Here is a 25302-nt window from a genome sequence, read left to right as displayed (position 1 = left end):
TAATTCCCTTTTTTGACTTATTTTAAGTGAACCCATTTTGCCACGGACGATCAATCATTTGATTTCAATCATCATATTTTATACATAGCAATAATGTTCCTTTCCCACAACCCGAAATTCTCGAAAAACCAAATCCATGGAAAATAGCAAAAATTCTTAACTGTATTTATTTGTCAATTTTTTGGGTGTAACAAAATTTGATTGCGAAAAATTGAAAATATATTTATAATACAAAGAAAATCCCCCGCCCACCGAGAACAGTGTCTCTCTGGCCCACATAACACCATGTCTCAGGGATCTGAATCCAAAATTGATTTTAACAAAAATTCGTTTTATTAAATTTTTAATCAATATTTCCATGGCAAAAAAAAAAATAGAAAGAAAAAAAAAAAACAGAAATTATGAATCTACTACCAGAATACCAAACATACACGCATATAAACACACACACACCAAAAACACATACACACACATATGCAGACTCTGAAAACCATATAATTATACAGTTTAAGAATTATTATAAAAATGATTTTTCTGTTTCTGTGAATCACCAACAACAACATTGTTTTTCTCTTCTTTTTTTCTTTGCGCGTTTGAACGAACAAATTAATAAAAAAAAACGAAAAACGAAAAACGAAAATCGAAAAATGAAAAATGAAAATGAAAAACCCATGATAATATCCAAAAAAAAAACAATGAAAATGCAATCAATCAAAAAAAAATAAATACAATTAAATAAAACTGTGTAGGCTCCAAGGCCTGGCATATGCGGCTAACTTTCGAGCGCCTCTCGGGCGGCTGCAACCTGCACCGTTGCAAGCTGTGCGGCAAGGTCGTCACCCACATCCGCAACCACTACCACGTCCATTTTCCAGGACGCTTCGAGTGTCCGCTATGCCGTGCCACCTATACGCGCAGCGACAACTTACGCACCCACTGCAAGTTCAAGCATCCCATGTACAATCCGGATACGCGCAAGTTCGACAACCTAATGTCTTCGTCGGCGGTGGGGGCGGCGACCACGCCCACCGCTAGCCAATTGGCGGTGGCCTCTCAAGCAGCAATGGCAGCGGCAGCCGCGGCGGCCTTTAATGCAGCGCAACAACAGCAGCAGCAACAACATCAGCAGCAGCAGCAGCAGCAACAACAACATCAACACCAGCAGCAGCAACACCAGCAATCACAGTCCCAACAGCAGCACAATCCCAGCAGCAACTTCATGCTTTAGCCCAGCAACATATGTTGCAACTGCAGCCGCAACACCATCAGCAGCAGCAACACAATGCCACAAGTGAATGATACAGTCAGTACCTGGGCTGGAACTATGGCGCCTGGCGTCTCGATGACCACAACCTCAAGCAGCAACAGCAACAGCAGCAGCAACATCGCAAGCCTCAGCCCTTTAACTTTTATGCCCGCGACTATTACTACCAGCAACATCAGCAGCAGCAGACGCAACAGTCACCCATCGGCAACCTAAGCAATGGCAACATGAGACAGCAGCAGCAACAGCAACAGCAGCAACATCGACAACAGCAGCAACATCAGCCTGCGCAGACGATCATCATCGATGAGAGTGATAATGAGCTGGAGGAGGAGCAACAGATGAGGCTGAATTTCGAGCGATATATGGAGCAGCTTAAGCAGCTGGCGCCCTACGATCCCCAAGAAACTTTGTGCAATAGCAACACCAATAACATTAACAACAACAACAACAGCAGCAACAGCAGCGGCGAGCCCACGAATGCCAATCAAATGGAAGCTACTACAACAACTACTAATAGTAATAATAATAATAATAATAATAATAATAATAATAATAATAACAATAGTTATGCTAACAACAGTACTAGGAACTACAACAAAAGGCAGCAACAGGAGTAACAACAGCAACAGCAGCAGCAACCAATTGATACTCAATGCAAAGTTAATTTAGATGAAAAAAAAAAAAAACGAATAAGATCTTAAATGTTGAAACAATTTAAGGGTAAGCCAAATTTATTTGTCAATTATGTAGGCGAGATGTGGAAAAATCAAGCAAAAAGAGACAGAGAGGATAAGTTGCCTGGCTGCAAGAAGGAATCTAATGCTGATCTGTGCAGGAAGCGACACATTGTCATGGTTTCAACTAGATACGGATGTTGCAGTCTCACTCACACACACACACACACACACACACACTTGCACTTATATATATATATACAGTATAGTAAGAGAATTTATTCTTAATGGATTTTTAATTGTAAAAGTCTTGTTCTGGTGGGGCAAGCAAAAAGGGTTTCCAAGGCAGCTAAGAAGTGAGTGGAAAAATTAGGGCGCGAGTAAAAAGGTTTTAACTAGCAGCACTCAAATATTTACAAAAAAAAAAAAAAAAAAGAAAACAAAAAAGCTTGAACTAAACTTAAACTAATTGTATTTCAAGAACTACTCATTATATATGGAATTACAAAATTTTACAAATTTAAAACTAAAAAGAAAATCGTTGGACCTGTCAGACATTTGTGCCAAAATCTCTTGGTGGTAGTGCCAACTTCCTTGGCTGCACTCTCTCTACTTGCACCTGTTCGTTGTTGCATTTAACACTAATATGTGCACACCCACAAAACCACACAACCCCGAAACACAAACACAAACACAAACACACAGACACACTAACCCACCCGGAAACCACTCTGATACTCTATATATTAAAAAGAAAGAAAGTTAGGAGCAAACACCGAACATTGAAGACATTTTAAACGAGAGATTTCTATGCTGCTAACCATTTTACTGTTTTATAAATATATATATAAATGTATAATTAATTACGATCTAATGGATGTTCTATGCATAAATAACAACAACTGTAAAATAGTAATGATAGTTAATCCGATATTTATATAACAGAAAACAATATTCAATGGGATTTTCTCTGCATATTTACATAGATATATATATGTACGAGTATATAGATGTATCTATGATGTACAAATCGGTGCGTTTGATCGATGTTAGTTGACCTTGAAGACATGCATTATTGATTAGCCCTAATCTTAGCGATGAAGCAGTTTTAAACTAATCTAATCTAAAACTAAACTAATTCACTGATTACGGATACTAAACTAATGTTAATTTATTTATAACCAACATGGGAGTGTGTGCGAATGAGTCTCGAACTGAGCGATGACCGATAGGGATCTATTAGGATCTTTGATCTGATTAGCCAGATCCGGTTGTCAATGCATGTGGCCGAGTTTGTTATCCAGTCGATATATATCTTACTTATATATATATATACAATACACACACATGCGTGAGCTAATATTAATTTTTGCAGACTCTTCTTACGGTGTAAATATGATTGATGATTCTCCCACGGTTTCTGCTAGTTAATGTATATTTAAAATCAGTTTTTCTGTAATTTGTTGTTGTACATTGATGGCCAAAATCCCCGATATTGGTGCGCACACACACACAAAAACATAAATAAACACACACAAACATATACAACACACTCACACACACACACACACAGATGAAGAAAGAACGTCTAATTGCCTAAAGAATTAATGCATAATTCTATTAAATATATATATATATAGTTATATATTATATACACACATATTCATAATATTTATTTGTTCTACTTCTTAACATGAAATGTTTAGTAATTAAATTTACATTTATTAATAATGCTACATCAAATACTGCCCCCGACTTAATGTTTGTTTAATGTTTATTTTTAACGCTGTTTTGTTAAACAAAAAAAAATTTGAAATTTAAGAAATTTATCTATATATGATGTGATAACTATAGTAAAACTAAACACACACACACCCACACATACAAACACACACACACAAACACACACATTACAAATTGAAATTATGTTAATTAAGCAAGGAGATTTAGAGAGTTGAAAGTTTTTTTTGTAAAAAAAAACCAATCGAAAGTAAATCTATATAATTTGTGTGGTATGCAAAATGGTGCTAAATCCAAATATACTTTAAAGTATAATGAGTAGGACGAGAGGGAATCCTTGAATCGTATCGTATGTGCAATATGACTAGTTTTCATTTAAGGTGCAGGATCTTGACAAGACCACGCAAAAGCCAACCATTTGAATTATGCGAAGAAAAATCTAAGAAAATAAAACAAAAAAAAAATATATGTAAATACAAAGCGGTGTTTGATACCCCTTTTCAAAATAAACAACAAAAATGAAAATGCTGTTTCACATTTTCTCAAAATATATTCAAAAATCCTTTTAAATGTCACAAAAGAAAACCAAGAATTGGGGATGAGACAACGCCAGAAAAAACTAAATAAATGTTAGCATATCACTATGATTATATAAATATATATAAATATATATATATATATATACATCTGATATAGCAGCAGGCAGAAGAACAGTTAGTTAATGAGAACTTTTCGCTACAATTTCTGTGTCTATTTACAATAAATGTCATAAAGCTTATCAAATTTAAAAAGAAACGAAAAAAAAAAAAACACCCAAATGCCACACCAACACAACCAAACACACCGACAGCCTATAAAACACACTCTCATATTTATTTTTTTGGTGCCTATTTTTGTAGAACCATATTTTTAATTCAGTAAATTGATTTCGATTCTTGAATTTTTGACTTCGTTTAACCAATTTTTTAACAGCATTTTTGCAGTCGATCAGGAGTGGTTCGAAACTTTAATTTTAATGACGTGCTAGTTTCAATGTAAACTTAGTTTAATCTAATTCTTTTGTATTAATAAATGCAATACAAACTATTTTTAGTTTTATTTATAAACAACAAGAACAACAACAACAACAGCGGCAGCAACAACAACAACAACAACAGAAAATGTTGAAAATACAAAACAAGAAAATAGACAAGAAAATGAAAATCAGTTTAAATTAAAGTTAAGCAAATTGAAGCAAGCCAACGAAATGCTTGCAGCATTTGTTACGATTTATATATACACATATAAATATATATTACAATATTTTTTAAAACGATTTTTAATAAACATTCTATCTATTATGGCAGCCTTTCAATGAAAATAAAAACATAAAAAACAAATTGAATTACTAAAACAAAATAATAAACCTAAAACATAATAAAAATCATAAAAGCAAAAAAAAAAAATAACTATAACTGAAGAACAGGCAGATGAACCAATCTCACACACACACACAAAAACACACACACACATACAGACAGAACAGAGACAAACAAACAAAAAAAAAAAAAAAAAGAAATCAAAACTAAATCAAATAAATTGAATTTTATGGAAACAAAACTAAATGTGGTGATCACTTTATTATTATTTTTGATCCTCTGACTCCGAAATACCGATTCCGAAACCGAAACCGTATCTCCGAATCCCGTTCTGCTGTGCGCTTTGAATTGTGCTTCCAACGATGTTAGGGGTGCCCATGAAAAGTCGAACTAATGTCTAAGAAAAACTATATATACCTGCTATATACTATATACCAACCAACCAGATACATTCACCTGCACATTTGTCTACACACATAAGCGCACAAACACACATCTACACACACACACAACATATACACATACGCATAGAGAATTTTCAAACCTCGGCCCAATTTCCTGTTTTTTTTTACAATATTATGATTTGAATTTGTTAACCTCTTTTCAACATTTATGAATACCCTACTTTATCTAAATAAATATATATAAAAAATATATATATATATGGATTTATTATGTATCAGTTTCAGCCCGAATTCGTTAAGTGTAAGCTAAAATGATTCTTTGCACAAATGAGTTACACCCAAAAAAAAAAAAGTTAAGTTAATAATTATTGGTATTGAAAAATACAAATATATACAGGAAAAATGTGCGAGAACCCTTCATTTGATCATAAAAGAATTGTTGCCCACATTTGTGCTATAAAAATGATATATTTATATATAAACTTTAATATGCCAATACATCTACATGTATACGTCGATTGTGACTAATTTTATTTGTATAAAAACAATAATTAATAATGAAAGCCGAAAGAAAGGTTATTCCAGGAAAGAACGGAGGCATTTTATAAGTTAATTTGTAAACAAACAGTGCATTGAAATAAAATTAGCAACATATTTTTATTTAAAAAAAGAAATAAATTAATTCAAAACTGTTGCCTACTTATTCGGTGCACTGTTCAAAAATATTTTATAAAAGCTTAGTTGTAAAATGAGCCCGCATTTATATACTACACTTATATATTTCTAAATTTAAAATTATTATAAATTTATATTATTAAAAAAAAAGTAAATAATATTTCATTTGCACGCTGAAATATATGTGAGGAGATGCAGAATTTGTTATAAAAAGAAAAACCTTTTGTGTTAGCTACACTTTTATGTATATTTTCCGTTGACCTAAGTTGCTTGATTGTAGTTAGTCACGTTTGTTTGTTTTTATAATTACTTATATTTGTCTTAATATTTTTTTTTTAGTAATTTTTCTTTAGTTTTCTAGTTTAGTTTGATCTTTTTTCATTATTGCCGCCTAAGTATATATTTGTTTTTTAGCTCACAAAACGAAAAACTCTACCTATCTCTGTCTCAAGCCATGTATCTCTCCCCTCTTTCTCTGTCTGTCTCTCTCTCTCTCTCACACACTCACACTATTACACCACCTCCCCACCCACTCTATCTCTCTCTCTCTCGTCTATTATACAAAAAAAATCCAAACCAAACCAAAAACCAAAAAAAAAAAACAAAAAATCAAAGAAATCTATTTCTCTGGGCTGATTTTCGTCCCGCTCGACGGGCTGTTGTGTGTTCTGTTCTTCTCTTTCTCGTTCTCGAACCGCAGGCAGCAGCGCCCGCCATCACCTGTCGACCCCACTGTCGACCTCGTCGTCGGCCTCGCCCCCGCCGCCCCCTTTTGGGATGCACCTTTCGGCGGCCCTGAAACGCGAATACTACATCGCCGCTGGCAATGGTCACAACAACGGTCCACCCGCCTATGGCTACAATCAAGGATCGGGCAATACGCCAAATAGTGCCGGAGGTCCGGGATCAGGAGCTGGAGGAGTTGGAGCTGGCGGTGGCGCCGGCGGAGCATCAGCAGCTGGCCATAATTCACATCACACCATGTCGTACCATAATATGTTCACACCGTCCCGCGATCCGGGCACCATGTGGCGTTGTCGCTCCTGCGGCAAGGAGGTTACCAATCGTTGGCACCACTTCCACTCCCACACCGCTCAGCGGTCCATGTGTCCCTATTGTCCGGCCACCTACAGCAGGATCGATACGTTGCGTTCACATTTGCGAGTCAAGCATCCGGATCGCCTGCTCAAGTTGAATTCGTCTATTTAAGGGCGTGGCCGGGGCACAAATACAGCCCATCAACGCCAGCTTTATCAGCAGCAGCAGCAGCAGCAGCAGCAACAGCAACATCTACAGCAGCAACAGCAACCAGCTTACTACATCAGCAACTTTAGCAACTACAGCAATAGATATAGCTACAGCGAGAGTTTATTGTAAATCGCTGAAGTTTTAGGTGGATTTTTTCTTGCATTTAGTCGTCGTCTGTACATTACCCACTAGTAGCTATTCCAAGCAATAAACAATAACCCAAAACTAGTAGAACCGAAGATGCTATGGCAAAAACGAAACGCGTAAAAAACACACACAAATATATTGATAATCTTAAATATAAACTATTGGTAAACTTTGACACAATCGTCCCATCAATTTATACTATAAATGTGTATAACTAAAACAAATATTAGGAAAAGGTTTCAGTTGCTAATTAAGGAGAAGGATTTACCCTATATAAAATGAGGGCAGCGAAAGCAGATCTAAAAAAAAAAAAAAACGTTTTCTAAAGCCACACACAACAAACCGTTTCAAAAGGTTTCTAAATGTTGTTTCCTAAAAAATAAAAACTAAAAAAAACAAAGTAATATAACTACACACACTAATGATAGAGAGAGAAAAAAAGGTCGAAGGAAATAACTTTTGAGCTGATACGGTCAGCGTAATGGGGTCACCACCGAAAGCGCGGTGGGTCACCAGATGGAGAAGAAGGATTCAGCCACCACCACAGCAACAGTCACCCACAACTACTACTCATACGAAGGTCACATTAGGTTTTAGTTAACTTTATCGTTTAATGTTTAGATCGTAGTGTTAACCAATATGTTCTGCAGAGTAGGCGCAACGGATGAGGGCTACTCAACCAACTACAAAGAAATTTTCATATACCTCAAATGCATTTCAGTTTTATATTGTTGATTGCTTAATTTTAATCTATGTAGACATAACTATACCACATATATATTACTTTTTAACCGGTTCCAATTGAAGATAGCCAATAGTTTACCAATGTTTTCCTCTGTTTTTTTTCATCCTGTGTTCTCTACTTGATTTCCGATTTTGTCCTATGCATTAAGTTAAAGTTTAGGATTAGCTCGAACCACTTGAACCACCTCACTTTTTTGTTAAGCTTTGTTTGTATTTATGGTCAAATGTTTATTTAGTTAAAGTACACTAAAAACTTATATTTTATAACTCGAAGAAAAGAAAGTTAGTTGATATGAGGGCTAATGAAAGAAAATAATCATATCACGAAAAATCAACCACAAAAAAAAAATACGATTGGAAAAATCTATTTAGAAATTATATTTTTAATTTGCTTAATTGTCTGCTCAATTGGCAAGAAATTGGAGAAATTTTATTATGATTTGTAAACGATTATCTTGCTCTTTGATTACCATAACCAAAACGTCCTCGCAGAGACGGCAAAAGTAATTAATTTTAAACATTTTGTGATAGACAAAATTATGTTTCGGCACAAAATCAATTTAAAAAACAAACAAAACAAAAAACACCTATAATAAAGCAAAATAAAATATAAAATTAAATGTGATATTTTCGGCACAAAACTTTACAAACAATTAAAAAAAAAAGCGAAATAAAAAATAACAAAAAAAAATCAAATATCTTGAAGGAGAAGCAACATTTGGCTAAAGTTGCTTGCCTTTTGCATATTTATTTAGAGGATTTTTTTGTTATAGAATTATTCAAAATTGTTATCTTTCGGTCCAAAGCACAAAATGTATAAAATTACTTTCTAGTTACCCTTTAATCTTACTTTTATTTTAAATTTACTTTCTTAATTTTAAGTTACGAGCATGTGCGTGTGTATATATCTAATTAAAAACCAAAATATGTACACACAGAGATCATAATTTTATTTAGTTTTACGTTGATTGAGTTGAAAAACTTTAAGCCAATAAACTACCGCAAAATTAAAAACAATTACAAAAAACAAAAACAGCACAGATGTTAAGGCAAACCACTACTACACACAGATTTATGTACCAAAAATGTAATAAATATGAAATTATATAAAAAAAAAAAAACAAAAAACAAAAACTAAGCAGCGAGAAACCAAAAGAAAACTAACTAGAGAAAGCTGAAGAGGAAACTTAGCTGGATTTTTCTAACCTTTTTTCCCATACATAAGCGTAAATCGTAAACGAAATATTTTTATACATCCATCTTGTAATCGGCCGATTGAAGAGGAGAGCTACTAAAGTTTTGGGCCTGGAGAGGGTTGCTCTGTGGATTTGGAAACTGGGATTTCAATTCCAATAACTCCACTTTCGTCACGCGTGAAAACAAAAGAACAACAGCGAGTTGTAACTAACTTTATTTTTGCTCTACAGTTACAAACTCAATTGATCAATATGCAAATACAAATGTGGCACACACACACACACACAGCAATGGAAAAATATTATTAACAGTTTTTTGTCGTCTACCAGTTTAAATAAATCAATCCATTAAGAAATATATATATCAAGCGAATATATATATATGTATTTCAAATTTATTCAAATTAAAATCAAAAATATAATTCACTAGCAGCATTTAAATGTCAAGCAAAACAGCAAATAAAACCAAATAAAATTTATGATTATTATTATTACATATATCAACAACACTCGTTTCATGTTCTGCCCTTCATTACCACGTCCCTCTCCTTGGAAGCACAATTCAAATCGTTAGGTTCGGGATCGAGTTCGGATTTGGGGTTTCGGAGTTCCATTTAGGGTGTCTGGGTCGAGTTTGTGGGTGGACATTTCATTTTACAGGGCCAACGTACCTATGTGGATGGCAATTTTGGTAAATGGGTAAGTCATTGGTTTGTTGTGGTAAGTTAAATTTATTTTGTATAGATTTTTTATTATAACTGCAAAGGAACATAAAGCATAAATAAACTATATAATTCTTAAAAGCAAATAATTTAAAGTAATTTTTAATTAAATAAGACAACTCCATAAATATCAGTCGATATGTTTAATAAATATAAATTATTGGATTGGAATGAATGAAAATTAAAGAAAAACCCAAACCAAAATATTTGACCATCTTTCAAAATTACTTAGAGGCTATACAAAAAAACTTTTATTTTTAAGTATAACTGTATAGATGTAAAAAATTGATAAGATTATACTGCGATGATATAAATATAAATGCGATTAAATAAATATGTTCTACAAAATTTAACTAAAACCATATAAAAAGAAAAATTGTTCAATAATAAACTGTTACTGCAATCTTTTTGAATATTTTAAATGATGTCACCGTTTCGACAGAGATGCCACCTCACGCACTCCTACAGTATTCCATAAACTGTAAAAGGCGGGCACTCTAAAAATCGATTTTTCGTTTGTTCGTGTTCGTTATGTTTAAAAGTCAGTGTGACCGAACTTTGAAGTATTCCTTATATATCGATAGTTAGCAATAGCACAATAGCAATGGTAAGAATAAACAATAATAAATGAAACCGGCTTCCAATGTCTTGCCTATTATACAAGAAAAATCGCCTAAAAAGAAATGAATATATTCTGTGTTCCCAAAAAGAATTAAAACTATCGTAAGATGCAAACTACCGATAGTGCCATCGATAGTTCTGGCTGCTCTAGTCGCGAAAACACAGACGCAAGATAAAAGAAAAACAGACGAAGAGGGAAAACGGGAAATACGCGGGAAGTGCAGCCTAAACGCCAAATTTTTCACGCGCAACGATTAACGAGAATAAACAGCGTAAGTAGCGGTTATGTGCATGTAAATTGCATCGGTAAATGCAGAATGCAATGCGCCGGAAAATTTTGCATAAACTTTTGTGAAATTTCAAGTGCGTTTGTGTGAGTGTGCAGCAGCAGCACCAGCAGCGAGTGACCGTGTGTGTGTGTGCGAGTGCGCTGGTGTTGAAAAAATCTATCTCTTCGCTACGCATTTTCACCCCCCGTTTTTGCGTATTTGATCTGTCTTCCTCTTCTTCTGTATCAGCACAGCCGCCCGCCTGCGTATGTGTGTGCGCCTGTGTATGTGAGTGCGTCTCTGCTTTCGTTTTTTAATTCTTTGTTTATATTTACGTATAGTTTGTTTGGGGACCCAAGTTTTATTGTTGTTACCCGAAGGCGGATGCTCTTTCCCGCTTTGATTTATCGCCCCTTATATTGTTCGACTCCGATACTGATATTCTCAAAAGCTTTCGACGTCTGCTTCGTCACACACACAATCGTTAATCAAAGTGCCATAATTTTTTATGACCTCCAAGTTAGGCTATCCCTTTCAGAGGAAAACTGTGAAAATATTGTAGGAGGCATTGGGAAAATGTGCCAAAACCAACAGGAAAAGAAATTATAAAATTCAAATTTTTAATATTTCAATTGTTTTTTTAATTAAAGCTAATTAAACAAAAACAATTTCTGAACGTAATATAGTTGATTTATTGGTTCGACCAGCAATTATATAGCTAACTGAAGAAATTAAAATCTCTATTCTTATCCTATTTTGTTATTTCACATAGCCTAAATATTTTTCTTCACAGGAATTATTACTTATGTTTATTTGTATCAATGTTTGATGGGGATTAGCAGGAATCGTAAGATTTATATCACCTACTCTTAATAATCTTAGAGCATGGCCTTAATGATAAACTATATTCATTTGTTTAATTTCAATTTAAAGATATTTCTCAAAAGATATTCTTTTAAATAGTTATCCTATCAATATTATATTTATAAATATCATAATTTTTTTAAGTTTTAAAGGTAATCCTATTATGAACCATTTTTCTATACAGATCGGAAAGTGTTTCAACCTTTCCCCAACTATATAGCACCTGTTTATGAGTTGATTGTTCATAAATTTGACGTAAATTGCCTTATTTAGAACCGCAGGCACTTGCTCGCATATATATCTGAGCCGCATTATTTGTTTTTCATACATTTTCCTTTCCTTTGGCTTTTCCGCTCATTTACTCTCTAACTTTGAGAGATTTTCCCTCGAAATAGTTTTGGACCAGTTGAATTTTGGCGCCCGCGTTGATCGGTTGTGTTCAGTAAGGAAAATCTTTCGTTTGGCTTTTGGAAAATGTGCCGTGCAAAGGCGTGGGTTTATTTTTAGCTAATGTGCTGATTTCCCCGCTCGTCGTGCTCTACATCGGATTGAGAATCGACAACTGATGATTTAATTGCATATCGCCTGGCTTTAAAGTCTTTCGAAAATAAGGGAGATTTCCAGAATTGGTGGAATCATTGTTATATAATCCATGAAAGATTAAAATGCCAAGCAAATTTCAAAGGAAACCATCCCCCGCAGGTGGAGTTGGGGGAGGAGTCGTAGGACTGGGAGGGGCATCGAGTATTTCCTCTACACCGAGCAATCAGCCCCGGAAACGGGTGAAACGATGTTGCCGGAACTTCGTCACCTTTATGTGTACCCAGGTGGGCGTGGGTGCTTTGATCGTGTTTTATGCCATCTGTGGTGCCTTCGCCTTTATGCACATCGAACGGCAGTTTGCGGACGAGACCGCTGATCATGTGTTGCAGCTGCGCGAAAACTGCTCCCAGCAGCTGTGGGGCATTACGGAGGAACACAACCTTATAGATCGGGGACGCTGGACAGAGGCAACGAATGCGGTTCTGCAGGAATACCAGGCACAAATAGCCGGAGTCATCAAACAAGGATATGTGGGAAGGAGTCCGGAACAAATCTGGAGCTTTCCAGCTGCCCTTATGTTCTGCTTATCAGTGATAACCATGATCGGCTACGGCAACATGGTGCCCAGAACTCCATGGGGCAAGGGGTTTACCGTAATCTATGCCACTTTTGGTATACCCCTGTACATCCTGTATTTCTTGAACATGGGAAGAGTGCTAGCCCGCTCGTTTAAATTTCTCTACCGCTCAATGCACGACTGTACGCAGGAACACCCACGTCTGGATCGTTTGGACGCCCTTGAGGGAGGTGTCACTATCTCACGCAAAAAGGTCATTGTACCGTCAACCGCTTGTCTTTGGGTAATATTCTTCTATGTCCTCACTGGCACTGTGATGTTCGCCAATTGGGAGAAGTGGAGCTTCTTGAATAGTTTCTACTTCTGCATGACATCACTGTGCAAAATTGGATTTGGAGACTTTGTGCCAGGGGCTTCGCTGACAACCACAGCAGATGTGAAATGCGGCGACACAAAAGCTGCAGGAGGATATCTCGGCCGATCCTGCCGAGTTGGCTCAGCTGCAGTCTGTGGCCGCTGATCAGCACTCTAAGCTGGCCATTAACTTCGTTTACATGCTATTGGGCATGGGTCTGGTGGCCATGTGTCGCAATCTTATGCGTGAAGAGGTGCGCATGAAGGCGCGCGAGATGCGAGAAGACGCCAAACTTTGCATGGAGGACACGCGGTTGCGCTTTGTCGGCTGCTGCGGGAATCCTCGGGATGCCTATGACAACGATTACTACTAGGATAACCAATAGGAAGATGGGAGCCTTTCTGAAGCGAGTGATTTATTTAGTTTTTCTGCAGTTTCGGTCAGTGTTGACCCTTAAGTTAACTTTAATTTCCAAGAACGAGGAAAGAAAAAATGTATTAGAACCATCCCATACTTATAGTACAGATTTTCAGATCAGTTTTGTACTTCTGCTTAATTTATACCTTGGACATAGCCGTCAATAAGTGTAAATACGTTATTCGGTGTTCTTTCAATACAATATTTCAGTCATTGTTAAGATATTCGTAAGAAAACAAGTAAAGTGTAGTTAATATAGTTTATAAATTCTTTCGAGAAAGTTTTAAATACCAAGTTTTGTGTGTGTGCTGTGAACTTGATTTTGAATTACGTTTTTCAATACATTACTCTGAAAAGCAAGTAATATCGACTGCAACGATTTCAATACAATCCTGCAGCTCACCATTGATCAATTCCTGCAACTGCAAGAGCGGATCCGTAACTTCGAGGGCATGCTTGGCGGCGGCAGCGGGGAGCGTCTGTGCACGCCAAGCACTTCGGCCGGCCCCTTCCGCATCTTCTCCGTGGCCGGATTTCAGAACCGGGCCAATGACATCGTCTACTGCCCGCCGATCGTGCGTCAGCACTCGGTACACGTACCGGAGGACTCTACGGCCATTATATACTTTGGCGGGGATGTACAGGACTTTCCGGAGAGCATGGAGACGAACCGCGACAGCAGAGGCTACATGAAATACAACCTCGAGAACTCGGCCATACTTCTGCGTGAGGCTTTTCCCAGGTCACACATTATTGTGATCCGACCAGTGCGGTAAGTGCTTGGAGTATGCCAATTTGTTTCTGAAACTTATTGATGATATTTATTTTTGCAGCATGGAATTTAAAACATTCAGCTGCTTTGACAACTTTGTAAGGGGAAACAACGCTGGAGTTCCGGATCACACCCCCATGAACCATGCCCTCCAGCACTTAGAAAAGTGAGTGTAATGTGTACTACTTGATGGAACAATTCATAAAAACAATTTGTTATCCCTCACAGACTGCTCCAAAATCTGTCGCAGCGCCTGATCTCTATACCCGAGAACGAAATCCTCGATCAAGCTGCCCAGGCAGCTGCAGCTGCGGCGGCGGTGGCTGCTGCTGCAGCGGCCGCTGCATTGACGCTATCCAACGCCACGGTCACTTCGGAGTCCAACTCACAATCAGCACCGGCCAATGATAGTAACCAAGAGATGGACATTGATATACTGCAGGTGCAGGAGAATATCACAGTTGATGCAGATGGGGCAGTTATATTTCCGATTGTGGGCAATGATACGCCTGAAACGGTAAACAATGTGTCGGGAAATAATGGCAGCATTGGCGGCGGTGGAAATGATGACAGTGTGAATAACCACCAGGAGCAGGTGAACAACCAGCAACTTCAACAGCAGCAGCAAACGGCGGCAGCCATAAAAATGAATTCTTCCGCAACGGCTCTAAATGCCACCAACAATGTGGAGCACTACAACAACGATTGCGCTACGAGGCAGGTTCCTGCTGCAAACGCAACATCAGCCTCCTCACCGGCATCATCGACATCCACTGCAAACAGCGACAGCAATCCGCTGTGGTGGCGCGAGAACCTCAACCTGGACAAGTCCAAGCTGGTGCTAATTGGCTTTAGCAAGGGCTGCGTCGTGCTCAATCAAGTGAGTCGCGTTTGGTTCGTTAACTGGTTGACCTACTCGCCACTGCCCCTGCCCCAAATCCTTTCAGAACTACAGATAAAGTGATAACCTTTATAAGGAAATCTGAGACTGAAATGGTTGTGGCAATCACATTTTTGACTTTTCTAATCTTTAATTTCGATTTTCTTTGTAGTTCATCTACGAGTTCCACTATCTCAAAACTCTGACGCCCGATGATAGCAGCATGTGCCGCCTGCTCTCCCGCATCTCGGACATGTACTGGCTGGATGGCGGCCACGGGGGCCAGAAGAACACATGGATTACATCCCGCAGTTTGCTAGAGACACTCACACGCATGGGTAAGTTGAGAGAGTTCCATGGCAAATGGAATAAACTAACGAGTGGGACTCTTTAAGCAGGTATGAACATCCACGTACACCTGACGCCCTACCAAGTTCAGGATGACCGTCGACCCTGGATTCGTAAGGAGGAGAAACTGTTCACGGAGATGCTAAGGCGGTTGAATGCGCCGATTACTCGTCACTTGCACTATGACAACCAGCCGGCTAACCTAATGACTCACTTTGAGGTGCTTCAAGCATTTTGCCAGCATGTCCACGCATTAAACCAACAGCAGCTGCAGCAGCAGCAGCAACAGGGAGTGGGGATCAGTGAGCAGTCTGCGACGGCGGTAGCTACCAACAATGGTAGCAACAATCTGTTGGAAGCCGGCGAGGAGGCAAAGTGACAGCTGCAACTGCATCCGCACCATCACAGGCGTCGCTTGCATGCGATGCGCAAGGGCACCGCTGCCCTCAAGCGTCAGCAGGTGGCACAACTCCGTCAGCATCACCAGCAGCTGTTGGCTGCCGCTCCGGAGCTCGCACTGGCGTCTTCCTCGCGCCTGGCTGCAGCCCTGATCTCGTCGGCGGTGGCTTTGAGCGCCTCGTCCGCGAGCCTTGTAAATAATCATCAACACAGCCATATTCAACAACAGCAACCGCAGCAGCCGCCACAGGCCCGCCATCATCACCATCCGGCAACATCTCACAGGCATCACCATCACCACCACCACTCACATCACCACTCGCACCACCATCATCATCAATGTCGCTCGAAACGCAAACTGCAGAAATTGTATTATACGCTTTGCCGTTAGATCTGTAACTTAACTATATCTATGTATACTTGTATGAGAGAAAGTTTCTTAGAACCACCAGCATCAAAAGCACTTAGCTTAAGTCGATTTACACCTGTCGTGTCGTCCTTTATCATATGACCAATGTTTCGTCCTCCATTTTTTTGTATATGTATTTATTTATTCCAATTTTTTTTCGTAATTGTACACATCATAATTGGCCGTAAACTGAAAGAATAAATCTCATCAGTGCAATAATATACATATATCCACTTATATATATACTGATTTCAAAATAATTTCTTATTTTATTCAAACACTCCAATCTATTTATTTGTAATTGAAAAAGATTTGTGATTTACGCACATGATATAAACTTCATATAAACTGTAAACTGTAATTGTAGCGTGTCTCAAGCAATTTTCGTTTTAAGTACCCCAAGGAATTTATAATATCATCCGCACAGACACATTTACCTAACCAATCTAGAACACACACACAAAACCCACAAAGCCCTCTGATTAAGTATTACTTAGCGTATGTAAGCTTTACTTTAAGTTGCAATTGGCAAGAAAACCACAAACAAAATGTACTTTACTTAGGTCGATCCTCAGTTACTATCGCGAACTGGGGTCAAAGTATCAAATTTGTGAGACGAGAATTAGCGAATAGCTAATATTCTCGTACAGGCTAGATTTTTTCTGATTGTGCTGGGCAAGTCAAAGAAGTACTCAATGCGAATAAAGTGAATTTTGCCAAGTCAGATCCAAGAAATAAATGTAATGGCGCGCGTTCCTTAAACTAAATATATCGATATGGAGATCATTACCGCTTCCGCTTATCCAACAGACAAGACAACCAGCAGCAAAGCAGAGAGAATACAATTAAAATTATAGTGCATATGAGGGAATAATTACACAAAATTTCGTACCTTTGTAGAATTTGCAGTTCAAAATTGCTTTAGAGTTTGTCAATGTACATTTTACGGATTAAATGCACAACAATTTTTTAGGCAAGAAAACCTATTTAACTAAAATTACTGACGGTCATACCATATAAATGTATATGTTTGTAGATGTAAATTGAACATTATAAATGAAAACGCTGCGAATTTGAAACCAAAAAGAAAAGTTCAGAGAAAGTCAAGGCAAAAAACCTAATAGAATTCCCTATGTAAATTCTACTGATTTTTGTGAGTCTGGTAATAAAATGAATAAGCATATATGGATAAAATAACAAGCACCTGAAAGAGTCTTTCTGTTTTCACATGCAGTTAATGAATGATCAATAATTACAAATTTGATTATACAATTTCTTGAATGTGAAAACCGGAACACTCTTGTTATATTTCTTGGAATTCTTTTCTTTTATTCAATCTACTTATTTTAAAATAAATTACAATTCTATTGTACTCGTACAAAAAATATCGCTTGTGATGCGCCAGACAGCTTCATCCTTGAGATTGGTGTCCTGGGTGCACAGGTGTGGGAGGTGGAAGGAAGAGGGTTCGACTGGCGGGAATGGGGAAATTGCAGCTAGCAACTACGCACAGTCGTTAGGGCACTTGGCCGCAGTTGTCCACTCATCACTACCGTCACAGCAGTCGCATACGTGATCATTGATCCGACTGCTGGCCACGTAGACATCCAGACCCCGGCCTGTGATGTGTCGCTTTTGGTAGCGGCAGTAGAATCGCCCCTTGGCACAGGCATTCGTGCTGGGCTCGTCACTACCATCGTCCTCGCAGTCGCAGTAGTTGTCATTAAGATGCTCGAAGGCGATCTCCTTGGAACCATCTAGACACCTGAACTTACCCTCGAAGTTTGGTTTGTATGCATCGTAGTCAAAGAGCCGGGTGCCCCTGTAGGATTAAAAGGCTGATGAATATATCTAATACCAGTTAGCATTAATATTTCTACCTGACAATCTTGATGGGATCTTCGTGTCCAGCAATCGATGAGGTGGCTCCTCCAGCAGGAGCAACTGCATCTGCTCCTCCGCCATCAAAGTCATCCACGTCGCGCTGCTTGCTGCCCAAAGACTGCATCATTTGCTGGTGCTTCTGCTTGATCTGCTGCAGATTCCACGGAGCGGGAACTCCGGGTAGCTGGTTCAGCGAGAAAGCCTAATATTATATTTTATATATTAATCACTTTGTAATGGCAAATTATTTTCAAAATTTACCTGATACGCTATGAAGGAAATCCCCACCAGGAATATGAGGAGCAGGAACATCTTCGATTTCTGCTTGTAGAAGGGCTTGAAATATATGTTCTCCCGTTTCACCCATGTTTTACGCATATTGTCCTTGTGTTTTGGTTTCGGCAAAGTTCTTTACTAAAATAATCCAAGCATAAAAATATGTTTTGTTTACGAATTCGCATTGTTTCTTTTGTCCATGCCAGAGTTTATCAACACTAATCCGAAGGGGCTAGAGTTGTCAACACCCCGTTAAATATGTATTTTAAACGAATTTTAATAATAATTAACAAAAAAAAGTAAATAATTGTTTTAAATGTTAAAATGATCATATCATTAACACTTACACTTTTATTTATTGTTATTATAATCCAAACGTATTGCTTACTATTCGTCAAATACAACTGCAGAATTTCGCAAATAAGTATTAAACTAAGAAAAATATTTGCAAATATGTATATATAACATATATTTTTAACTTTATTTTAAAGTAGTAGTAGTAGATCAACTATTATAAGCATTTCAAAAGTACTGGATCAACATCCTATTAATTTCCATAGAACAAAACACCTTTTTACTTTATTTACTCTTCGTATATGTAAATATTTAAATTGTCGGAATATGTATGTATGTCTAAGATATCGGCTCCGGTAAAAGCAATAGAGATCTAGTTTTACGACCTTATTATCATTTAATTCAACGTATTTTTTGTTTAAGTAGGCATGTAATTGCAGTGGACATTTGAGCATTCGTTGTTTATACATAGTCTGAGATAGGATTATGAGTGCATATGAGAGCAGAAAATAAATAAAATCAGATGAAAGGGAGGAATGGTTCTTGGCAGTCTTGAAGGGATTAGACGGCCTTCAGGAAGGCCTCATGCTTATACACCTCGATCACGTTCTCGATGATCTCCCACTGGTTCTCGCGCGTGAAATCCTTGACCAGGGGCTTGTACCACATGGCTGATTCGTCGGACTCGTCCGTCAGCGGTACCTGGATTCCGTAGGTCTGGAGAGCCAACGACAAACACCCGATGGCCACGTGGGTAGGCTTGTACTTAAGGATATTTGCGCTGTGATGAAAGTCTTGCAAATAGGATGCAGCGGCCTTTGCAATGGGAACCGAGTTCCATACCGCGGGTCCCACCCAGTCTTGCAGTGTCTTCATGTAGTATAGTAAGTACTTGTGGGCCAGATCTATGTTGAGATCAAAACCCAGAGTGCGTGTGATGAGTAGCTCGGCCTGGACAATGGCATCCCTCATCGACCAGTACTCATCGTTCAGATCCAGCGGAGCATTACCCCGGTTTAGGGTGCAATATGCCACGTTAATCACATCGCGAATCTTGACACTTTCGTCATCCTTGATTTTCCCAGCCAAATACAATGACGATGCGGCAATTAGCTAGTGATTTAAAAGAGATACCTATAAGATGGGTTTGATTAAATCTGTATGATATACCCACGAATTCATCGTAGTCACTGGCTTTGACCTCCTGGAAGAATCGATGGAATACTATGGCCGCACAGGCAGCCGTCAAGGGTTTCATTTTCAGTTTGGCAGCGCACTCGAAGATGTACATCGGCACGACACCGGGTTTGTTCAGCTTGCTGTGACGTGATAACACAGATATAGATTACATATCATAGAGTTAGGATCCTCCAACTCACCGATAGTCGATTGGCTTCATGGTCTGCGCCTTGTTCGACTCCACGTGCTGCTGCAACGACATTACATCCAAAACGTTTTTCATATTGCTTTTTCCAGGCTAAACTGAACGAAAATATGGATATGGAAGTGGTTTTTCTAAAGACTAATCAAGTTCGTTGGCACCAAAGGAGCAAAATAAAAGCAATGGCCTGCCCAATTGGGAAGTGAATGTGAACTGAAACCACCGAAAAATCGAGAGGCGACAAACCGGTTTGATTCAACTGCAGCGTTGTAATGGGAGTTATGATATGCAACGCGATCGGGAAAACTAACGGAGTTGGCTCTGCGTCAGCTGTTCGATTGGGATCCAATTAAAATGGTTGCCAAGTTTGTTTGACTCGAAACCCCAAGTCCCACTTCAATGTTTTTTCAAAAATAGTACCTACAACTAACAGGTCAAACAGCTGTTAGCATAGACAGTGTTGATAAAGGTCAATATACTGCTTTCTATAGGCTTTCTTTATAAAAGGTTGGCATTATTTACTGATAAAAAATGGCAATATAATAAATTTTAATTGATTTCCCTATGCCAATAAAAAGCCGCCACTGAACTTTATTAATAGTTAAACAACACTGGTCCGTGTTTGGCTCTCTTAGAAATCTGCACTGGCAGAAAATAGTTATTGAAAACATAAATAATAAAATTTTTTATGTTTATTTTGAAAACAAATTATTCGCGAATATACATTTCTAAATGAATATAACCATTTTGTCTTTACTATAGGCTGATCTCTCAATGTACGATAGTTAGCTCGTGATATGCGATAAACAGATATCGATAGCACTCGATACACATATCTCCATCACCAGCTGTTCCGCCTGCTCCTCGCCCCCTCGTCTAACATTCACCTCCTTCGGGTATTATCATTGTGAAAACTAAGAGCAACAGCAGTTTCTCAGCCAGCTAAAATAGGAAATGTGTCGCAACCAGTGGAAGATGGATCAATAAAGCGTGAATCTGCAACCCCTGACCGCTAATTGGATTCCCTTGGGCGACCAGCGACAGGAAACGGAAATTGCCGACCAGCGAGACCAGCAAAAATCACTTGCGAGATACACAACAAAGAGGCAAAAAGTGAAGATGAAGGCAAATAAGGCGAGGGCTGTGCGTCTCACCAGTTTGACGGAGGATGTGGCCGCCGTTCCGGAGGATGCGCCCTTCCGGGCACGTCTACACATATTGTTCGCACAGATCGAGCGGGAGTTTGAGCAGCTCTACTTGGAGAACCAGGCCTGTAAGTTTTCCCCCTATATTTATTCTTCCTTAGGGATTCAAATGATACATGTACATAAAAATGAATTAATTAAAGACCAACTAATCATAATTTGAATTAAAGTGCAGGAGAAACTAGATGTAGCCAATGCCAGCAAGGAGTTGAATACACAACAGGATCAACGAGCTGCAGCAGGAGGATCACTTAGTACACAAGCTTCCTCTGCAGCCTTGGCCACACCCTCAACCCAGGCAGATGAAGTGGGTGGGAGTTTCCTGGCCGCTGCATCAAGTACACACAAAAGCCTAAAGGCCAAACTAAGCAGCGCCACCGGAGGCAGCAAGGCTAAGGCCAGCAACAAGATCAAGGCCCAGACCAGCCGCATTGTATCAAGCTTTAAGGCGCCCACAGTAGTCAGTACTGTAGTTCGCGAATTCGGAGGCCACAAGGATGGTATATGGCAAGTGGCAGCTAAGGCGGGACAGCCAATCATTGGCACCGCATCCGCCGATCACACAGCCTGCATCTGGGGCGTGGAGAGCGCCAGGTGCCTGTTACAGTACCAAGGACACGCCGGCTCCGTAAATTCCATTAAGTTCCACCAGCATCGAGATCTTGTGCTTACTGGCAGCGGAGATGGTACAGCTCACATATGGCAGGCAGCCGTCAACTGGGAGGTGCCGAAGTGCGTTTCTTTGTCTTGGGATCTTAATTATTTCATTTAATAATAATCGATGTTTTTATGTTTTTCAGGAAGGGCCATTCTTCGGAGGAGGAACTAGACGACAGTGATGAACAAGTGGAGGATCGTGATCGCGTAGACACCTTGCGAACTCCATTATGTGAATTTACGGGCCCCGGCGGTCATCTTTCTGTGGTGGTGGCCGCCGACTGGCTATCTTCAATGGACCAGATCATCACGGGCAGCTGGGACCGAACAGCCATCCTATGGGATGTGGAGACGGGAACAACTTTACAGCCGCTCACAGGGCACGACCACGAGCTGACCCATGTGTCGGCACATCCCACCCAGCGTCTGGTTGTCACTGCCTCCAGAGACACCACGTTCCGTCTGTGGGATTTTCGAGAAGCGATTCCGGCGGTCTCGGTCTTCCAAGGACATACGGAAACGGTTACGTCCAGTGTGTTTGCACGGGATGACAAGGTGGTCTCCGGTTCAGATGATCGCACAATCAAGGTATGGGAGCTGCGCAACATGCGATCCGCTTTGGCTACCATCCGTACAGATTCTTCGGTCAATCGATTGGCGGTTTCCAGTGGTGGAATCATCGCCATACCGCATGATAACCGACAAATCAGACTGTTCGATTTGAACGGGCAACGAGTGGCCCGATTGCCTCGAACCAGTCGACAAGGCCATCGGCGTATGGTATCATCTGTAGCCTGGGCGGAAGAACCACTGCTCGACTGCGATCTTTTCTCGTGCGGCTTTGATCGCCGTGTATTCGGCTGGTCTATTGTCCTACCGAAAGACAATTGAAGGCGGCTGAAACGGAGAGCTGCTCCAAAGGAATGAGGAGGTACAGGCCTGCGAAATCGAAAACACATCTCGAACAAAGCATCCCAAAGCGATGCTCATACTTATATGTAGCCGTTTATCATAGATCAAGTATTAGTGCAGACATTGTTCAAGATGTTCTCCTATTTAGGTGTCACCCTCTAAATGTAATTATCGTTGCTTTTTGCCAAATAGTCGCGGCATATAGTGCTGCACGTACTACATATTATCATTGTTATAGCATATACATATGCATTGGGGTTGGGATAGAGGGATCTCGGAGTATTGAGCTTCCTATGTCCAGTTCCAATTTTATCTGTGTTTTACTACCATAATACATATTATAGATGTCTAAGGCATTAACGGTTTAGCAAACATGAATAAACATAATCAAGCACCCGATTCATCGCTGGGTATATCCTAAATATTGTGTTTTAAATGATTTGCGAATTTCAGGGACTTTACCCATATGATTTGGTTTAGATGACCTATTACCTATGATATAAGGGAACAAATCTTGTTTTTCAATACCCATATGTAATTGGTTATATGCTTTATAAACATGTGGCATAACTTATTGATATCTAAGGCAAAGTAGTCGTTACGATTAATACAAATACATAGTCTATTGCTCGATTTGCTGCAATATCTTTGGAATAAAATGGCACCAGCGCTTAAAATTTAACGAACTTTAAAACCAGCAACCCGGCAAGGATTCCCACCTCCAAAATTATAATGAGGATCAGGATGATCTTGTTGTAGAGCACTTCCCTGCCCAATTTCCGGATAATAACCCTCGATTTGGACAGATCCTGATCGGCGTCTTCCAAGCGGCGGGTGGTGCGCAAAAGGGACTCCCGCTGCTCGCCTAGTTCACCCAGGACCTGATTGGAGATATATTATATTATTAATCCCATTTAATTGTTAATTTTTAGGGCACTTACTTCTGCTCCCATATTTTCCGTTTCGATGGCAATCTGGTTGGATCGCTGGATACTCTCTGTCGTTCGTTGCAGTACGTCATACGTGCTAGCTGTGAGTTGCTCCTGTCTGCGGTCACTATCGCTGCCACTGGGCAGCTGTCTATAACCCGCGTTGGACATAATTTTGGTCGAGTTTTCCAAATAAATTAAATGCGTTTCAGTGGGATTTCAAAACAAAACAAAGACAGTGTGTGACCGTGGTGACACATACGGGGAAATGCCCAAGCACTTATTTTTTGATTATAAGGCGTTATTTGCTATAAAACTGAATATTACCACCTGTTGGAATTTCGCTAGCTTTACAACACTTGTTTGAGTTTGAATTTAAAATCTTGAACAAATTTAAGGAAATATATTTTTAATGTATAAATTATAATGAAGCTAATTAAAGCCGTTTGTAAGGAAAAAATAAGCACTAATATTTTCATAATTGCTTTAAATAAATCGATTCCGATAATAAATTAAATATTCCCCAAATTGTTCCATAATTATTTTGCTCTATTGATAAATCATTAATTTTGACAAATAATATGTTATAAAAACCGATTAGCCAATTGACCATATATTTGCTCGACAGGAAAAAGTCGAGAGGCCCGTTACTCAGAAATAGAAACAATGTTTAAATTTATCACTACCATTTTAGGCAAAGATCGATCGACTCACCCTTTTCCAGTTGCTAGGGTCTTCGAAGGGGAACGATTTATACATATATTTATAGTACCTGACAAAACCAAAACAAACAACTGTCAATAATCAATTCGACTTATCTAGACCAGGGAATTACTCGGTTGAAGCGTTATTAATTTAAATTGATAATGGAGGAGGTAGCGGTGGCGGCTACGCAATGCGGACATTTGTACATATGTAACACTCGAGGATTTCGACTTTGGTATGGGTATTTGTCGATTTCTGATTTCTGATAACACCACCTGATCATACATAGTTGGCATGCCTGGTGGGTAAAGAGAGAAAAAGGAGAGTGAGAGAAAGATCGAGAGCGAATCTGATCTTATAGAGGGTGTGAGTTATTGAGAGTGAGAGATATATTCGAGAGTTGATTTGCGATTGTGAGGCTTCCCAAGTC

General features: G+C 39.0%; 8 protein-coding genes across 11 annotated transcripts in view; 5 read left to right on the top strand and 3 right to left on the bottom strand.

Moving 5' to 3' along the window:
- LOC108116856 (sex determination protein fruitless) overlaps positions 1-10265 on the top strand; it is a 142006-nt gene extending 131741 nt beyond the window's left edge. The window contains exon 7 of one of the 2 annotated variants that reach the window (XM_017228914.2): positions 6819-10265. In XM_017228914.2, the coding sequence (XP_017084403.2) occupies positions 6819-7327 (509 nt within the window). In that variant the 3' untranslated portion in view covers positions 7328-10265. Of the gene's footprint in view, positions 1-749; positions 1229-6818 lie in introns of those variants that run through there. The other variant, XM_041818949.1, reaches the window with a different exon arrangement.
- A 677-nt stretch (positions 10266-10942) lies between these two features.
- On the top strand, positions 10943-16200 carry LOC108116875 (UPF0565 protein C2orf69 homolog). 2 transcript variants are annotated; one of them, XM_041818938.1, is made up of 6 exons: positions 10943-11068; positions 14220-14593; positions 14655-14759; positions 14822-15473; positions 15646-15811; positions 15872-16200. In XM_041818938.1, the coding sequence occupies exons 2-6, from the start codon at positions 14274-14276 to the stop codon at positions 16198-16200; spliced, it is 1572 nt and encodes a 523-aa protein (XP_041674872.1). In that variant the 5' UTR covers positions 10943-11068; positions 14220-14273. The 2 variants fall into 2 exon arrangements, with proteins under 2 accessions (XP_041674872.1, XP_017084456.2); XM_017228967.2 differs by having other exon boundaries at positions 15869-16200.
- Positions 11905-14263, top strand: LOC108116877 (potassium channel subfamily K member 9). The gene is given in 2 exon segments (XM_017228970.2): positions 11905-13488; positions 13490-14263. Coding segments are annotated over 2 exon segments (1182 nt in total). The 5' UTR covers positions 11905-12594; the 3' UTR covers positions 13778-14263.
- Positions 16201-16245: 45 nt separating the features above from the next.
- Positions 16246-17353, top strand: LOC121530226 (lateral signaling target protein 2 homolog). The gene has a single exon (XM_041818939.1). The coding sequence runs from the start codon at positions 16246-16248 to the stop codon at positions 16609-16611; it is 366 nt and encodes a 121-aa protein (XP_041674873.1). The 3' UTR covers positions 16612-17353.
- Positions 17354-17941: 588 nt separating this feature from the next.
- On the bottom strand, positions 17942-19018 carry LOC108116879 (glucosidase 2 subunit beta). Its single transcript, XM_017228974.2, has 3 exons — positions 18775-19018; positions 18510-18715; positions 17942-18451 (listed from the first exon to the last, which is right to left on the bottom strand). The coding sequence occupies exons 1-3, from the start codon at positions 18889-18891 to the stop codon at positions 18133-18135; spliced, it is 642 nt and encodes a 213-aa protein (XP_017084463.2). The 5' UTR covers positions 18892-19018; the 3' UTR covers positions 17942-18132.
- Positions 19019-19336: 318 nt separating this feature from the next.
- LOC108116878 (cyclin-Q) lies at positions 19337-20872 on the bottom strand. Of its 2 annotated transcripts, XM_017228973.2 has the most exons (4): positions 20711-20872; positions 20463-20512; positions 20258-20402; positions 19337-20196 (listed from the first exon to the last, which is right to left on the bottom strand). In XM_017228973.2, exons 2-4 carry the CDS (start codon positions 20480-20482, stop codon positions 19645-19647), a joined length of 717 nt encoding a protein of 238 aa, XP_017084462.1. In that variant the 5' UTR covers positions 20483-20512; positions 20711-20872; the 3' UTR covers positions 19337-19644. The 2 variants fall into 2 exon arrangements, with proteins under 2 accessions (XP_017084462.1, XP_017084461.1); XM_017228972.2 differs by having other exon boundaries at positions 20463-20871.
- Positions 20873-21298: 426 nt separating this feature from the next.
- On the top strand, positions 21299-23660 carry LOC108116876 (WD repeat-containing protein 37). The gene is made up of 3 exons (XM_017228969.2): positions 21299-21737; positions 21840-22401; positions 22470-23660. Exons 1-3 carry the CDS (start codon positions 21584-21586, stop codon positions 23215-23217), a joined length of 1464 nt encoding a protein of 487 aa, XP_017084458.2. The 5' UTR covers positions 21299-21583; the 3' UTR covers positions 23218-23660.
- Positions 23661-23752: 92 nt separating this feature from the next.
- LOC108116880 (vesicle transport through interaction with t-SNAREs homolog 1B) lies at positions 23753-24447 on the bottom strand. The gene is made up of 2 exons (XM_017228975.2): positions 24180-24447; positions 23753-24119 (listed from the first exon to the last, which is right to left on the bottom strand). The coding sequence occupies exons 1-2, from the start codon at positions 24336-24338 to the stop codon at positions 23910-23912; spliced, it is 369 nt and encodes a 122-aa protein (XP_017084464.2). The 5' UTR covers positions 24339-24447; the 3' UTR covers positions 23753-23909.
- Between the last annotated feature and the right edge of the window lie 855 nt (positions 24448-25302).

This window comes from Drosophila eugracilis, unplaced genomic scaffold (assembly GCF_018153835.1).
Source record: "Drosophila eugracilis isolate 14026-0451.02 unplaced genomic scaffold, ASM1815383v1 contig_415, whole genome shotgun sequence".
NCBI classification, from domain to species: domain Eukaryota; kingdom Metazoa; phylum Arthropoda; class Insecta; order Diptera; family Drosophilidae; genus Drosophila; species Drosophila eugracilis.
This window is presented reverse-complemented; position numbering and strand designations above follow the sequence as displayed.